Here is a 4006-nt window from a genome sequence, read left to right as displayed (position 1 = left end):
TTTTTTGACACAGAGCCTCAAGCTATTCCCCTGGGTAGAGGGCTGTGGCATCACAGCTCACAGCAATCTCCAACTCCTGGGCTCATGGGAGTCTCCTGCCTCAGCCTCCCAAGTAGCTGGGACCACAGGCGCCCACCACATCGCCTGGCTATTTTTTGGTTGCAGCCATCATTGTTGTTTTGGCAGGCCCGGGCTGGATTCAAACCTGCCACCTTAGGTGTATATGGCTGGTGCTTTTGCCCCTTGAGCCACACGCGCCGAGCCTAGCACTTTGTTGAGTGCTTATTTGGTATAGCAGAGTCTGAGGGAGGAAGATTTTATTACTGAGTTCGTTTTACAGATGGAGAAATAAGATTAGATTATATAACTTGACAAAGTGGCAGAAATAATATATTGATTGCAAAGCCCGCGCTTTTAACCACTTCCTCACAGCCATGATTCTCTAAACTAAAACTGTGAAGTCTTGTTTGCCACATCTTCTTTTCTTTGACATCTGTGTCATGAGGAGGTCCACTGAAGAAGGCCTCAACTGACCCATGGTATGCTCACTGCAGGTTCCATGCCTGTGTGGTGGCGCATCATGTCTGCTGTGCAGTTGTTGTCCCAACAGTAGGAATTCCACTTTGACTCGCCTCATTTATGCCTTCATTCTCCTCCTGACCACCCTTGTATCCTGTATCATGCTGAGAGAAGAGATGGAACCTCACCTGAAGAAGGTAAGTTAAAGTAACAGTTCCCTTAATGTCCTGGGTATTTTTATTTTTATATTTTACAGAAATTTAGTTTTAATTGTTTTTAATTCTTCACTGTGAAACTGAGTCAAGTTCATTGTAGCTTTGGAATTTTTAATTACTTTTGGGTGTAATTAAGACACAGAATATGCAGATATTAGTCCTTTCACAGAAATATAGAATGAACATCTTTGGGCTGTAGTCTAATAACTGACAAAAAAACATTAAAAGAACGGCTCCAAAATATTTTCTTTCCTTGTATGTTTAAGATTTAAGCATCTAAAGTAGACTATTTTAGCTTTGGAAGGAGTCAGTTGTGGCTGGGAAATTTTTTTTTTTTTTTTTTTTTGAGACAGAGCCTCAAGCTGTCCCCCTGGGTAGAGTGCCAACGCTTCACTACTCACAGCAACCTCCATCTCCTGGGCTCAAGCGAGTCTCCTGCCTCTGCCTCCGCCTCCCAAGTAGCTGGGACCACAGGCGCCCGCCACAACACCCGGCTGTTTTTTTTTTTTTTTTTTTTTTTGGTTGCAGCCATTATTGTTGTTTCGCAGGCCGGGGCTGGATTCGAACCCACCACCTTAGGTGTATGTGGCTGGTGCCTTAGCCGCTTGAGCCACAGGCGCCGAGCCTGGCTGGAAAATCTTATGGGAAAATGGGAGATAACCTCATAGCATAAAAGCAAAGAAGAGAGAACACTTTTATTTTTAAAATGAAAGTTGTTTATATTGTTTGGTAACAAAATTGTAAATGAACTGGAAGGCAAAGAGAAAAATCCCACAGTCTTGCAGTTGTTAAAGTAGTTAATTTTATAAATTCAGGCTTTCCTGTAGTGGGATAGAATCTCTGTTTAAATGTGGATATTCCTATAGCATTGAAATTTATTTTTTCAGATTCCTGGATTCTGTGACAGGGGATTTCAAATCAGTATGACTGATAGAAAGACAGACGAAGATTGTGATGTCCTGGTTGGTTATAAAGCTGTATATCGGATCAACTTTGCCTTGGCCATCTTTTTCTTTATCTTCTTTCTGCTCATGTTAAAAGTAAAAACAAGCAAAGATCCTAGAGCAGCAGTACACAATGGGTATGTGAGATTTATTATTATTTTGTTATATTGTGCTGTGTGTCCTCTTCTCCTTAAGCAGTTAAAGTTGCCATTCTGATGGAAGCAGTAGAATATGTAAATCAATGGCCCCAAAGTATTTCTGATCTATTATACTTGTGAAATTGTTGTAGTGTCATTTTCAGTTAGAGCCCTGCCACGTTGAGGAGGTATGGAATCCTGTCTTCTTTCTTTTTAAAAATACTTTTGCTTCAAGTTCCTAGATTTTTATTCTTTAACTTTATTTTATGTTTTGAGATAGAGTCTCACTCTGTTGCTCAGACTAGAATGCTATGGCATCAGCATAGGTCACAACGACCCTAATCCTGGGTGCCAGCCATCCTCCTGCCTTAGCCTCCTAATTAGTAGGGACCCTAGGCACCCACCATGATACCTGGCTGATTTTTTAATTTTTTTACTGGAGATAGGGTCTCACTCTTGCTCAGGCTGGTCTGAGCTGTTGTCCTTAATTGTGTAAAATAATTAAATGAATTGGCCTCACATCAAAGGAAGAGATAAGCCCAGATAATCATGTTGGGAAAAAAGATACTAGGGCATTATTTTTGCATTTCAGAAATTAATTTTTTTCAGTATAAGGATAAACCTAGCATTTGATTAATGCATTTGTGTGTTTTAATAGGTTTTGGTTCTTTAAAATTGCTGCTCTTATTGGAATCATGGTTGGCGCTTTCTACATTCCTGGGGGCTCTTTTACCACAGGTAGGGCTCACTCTTGAGGGGGTTGTAACTCTACAAATGATTGAGTTAAAGATATATTTTCATTATTGATTTTGTTGAACTGACAAAGAGATGGTATCCGATTACTATGACTGCGACCAATATTAATATATTCATTCAAAGCCAGGAGGCATTCAGGCCACTTTTCAGCTTTTTGGAACCACTATGATAATCTGTTGCCAATATTTTAATAGTTTACCTTCTCAGTTGATTCAGTACAAAGTTAATCAGAGAGCCGGTCAACATAAGGAGTTTTTTTTTTGTTTTTTGTTTTTTTTTTTTGTAGAGACAGAGTCTTACTTTGTTGCCCTCTGTAGAATTTATTTTTCTAGAGACAGAGTCTTACTTTGTTGCCCTCGGTAGAATTTATTTTTCTAGAGACAGAGTCTTACTTTGTTGCCCACAGCTCACAGCAACCTCCAACTTCTGGTCCTAGGTGATTCTCTTGCTTCAGCCTCCAGAATAGCTGGGACCACAGGTGCCCACCATAATGCCTAGCTATTTTTTGGCTGCAGTTTGGCTGGGGTCAAGTTCAAACCTGTCACCCTCGGTATATGGGGCCAGCACCCTTACTCACTGAGCCATAGGCGCCACCCTTACTGAGCCACAGGCACCACCCAACATAAGGAGTTTTATTTCCTTGTGTTCTACTATTTCTGTCCTATTCTACTTTGTTAATCATGGCATCAAGTGACATATGTGGGGGTTCTGCTGTGATTTCTCTCCCCCACCCCAGTCTCTCTTCTTTGAATTGAAATCTGTTCAAAATGTTGGACAATAGCATTCTGAAGAGAATAACTAGGATAGAGCTTAACTTTGTTCTCTTGGTTTGTAGCTTGGTTTACTGTTGGCATGGCAGGGGCCGCTTTCTTCATCCTCATCCAGTTGGTGCTGTTGGTAGACGGTGCTCACTCTTGGAATGAAATATGGGTAAATCGAATGGAAGAAGGAAACCCAAGGTTGTGGTATGCTGGTAGGTATCTCAACTCACCAGTGATAGCTGTATTGCTACAGTAAGTAGAGTATCTCCTTTATAGGCCTAGCTACTTTAGTCCTCAGCTATCGGAGGCTGAGGCAGGAGGATTGCTTGAGCTCAAGAGTTTGAGACCAGTGAGATTGCCTCAAAACAAAAAAAAAACTTCCTTGATTTAAATGTATAAACCCCCAATGCTAAGCTGCCTTTTAATTCTGAATTATATGTATCACTGGAAGTAAGTAGTACAAATGATATAAATCATTGGATTCTACCAATTTATTTATTTTGAAAGTTGTAGTGTAACTACATTTGTTTTGATAAGGAAAAATAGTTGTATTTAGTAGCACAGTTCTTGGTTTTGATAACCTCATTTCCATGGACAGGGCACTCAGATGAGTTCTACATACTGGACAGTTGTCCATGTACCTCAAGTAGATATGGGTGAATATTCTGCTTTTT

The 4006-nt window shown here is 40.4% G+C and overlaps 1 protein-coding gene across 1 annotated transcript in view; it reads left to right on the top strand.

Moving 5' to 3' along the window:
* The window catches only part of SERINC3 (serine incorporator 3), a 26116-nt gene that overhangs the window by 8105 nt on the left and 14005 nt on the right, over positions 1-4006 (top strand). Inside the window, exons 2-5 of the mRNA XM_012803803.2 lie at positions 555-716; positions 1622-1815; positions 2474-2553; positions 3407-3544. Of these exons, the coding sequence (XP_012659257.1) occupies positions 555-716; positions 1622-1815; positions 2474-2553; positions 3407-3544 (574 nt within the window). The remainder of the gene's footprint in view (positions 1-554; positions 717-1621; positions 1816-2473; positions 2554-3406; positions 3545-4006) is intronic.

This window comes from Otolemur garnettii, unplaced genomic scaffold (assembly GCF_000181295.1).
Source record: "Otolemur garnettii isolate 467f Iridium unplaced genomic scaffold, OtoGar3 scaffold00023, whole genome shotgun sequence".
NCBI lineage: Eukaryota > Metazoa > Chordata > Mammalia > Primates > Galagidae > Otolemur > Otolemur garnettii.
This window is presented reverse-complemented; position numbering and strand designations above follow the sequence as displayed.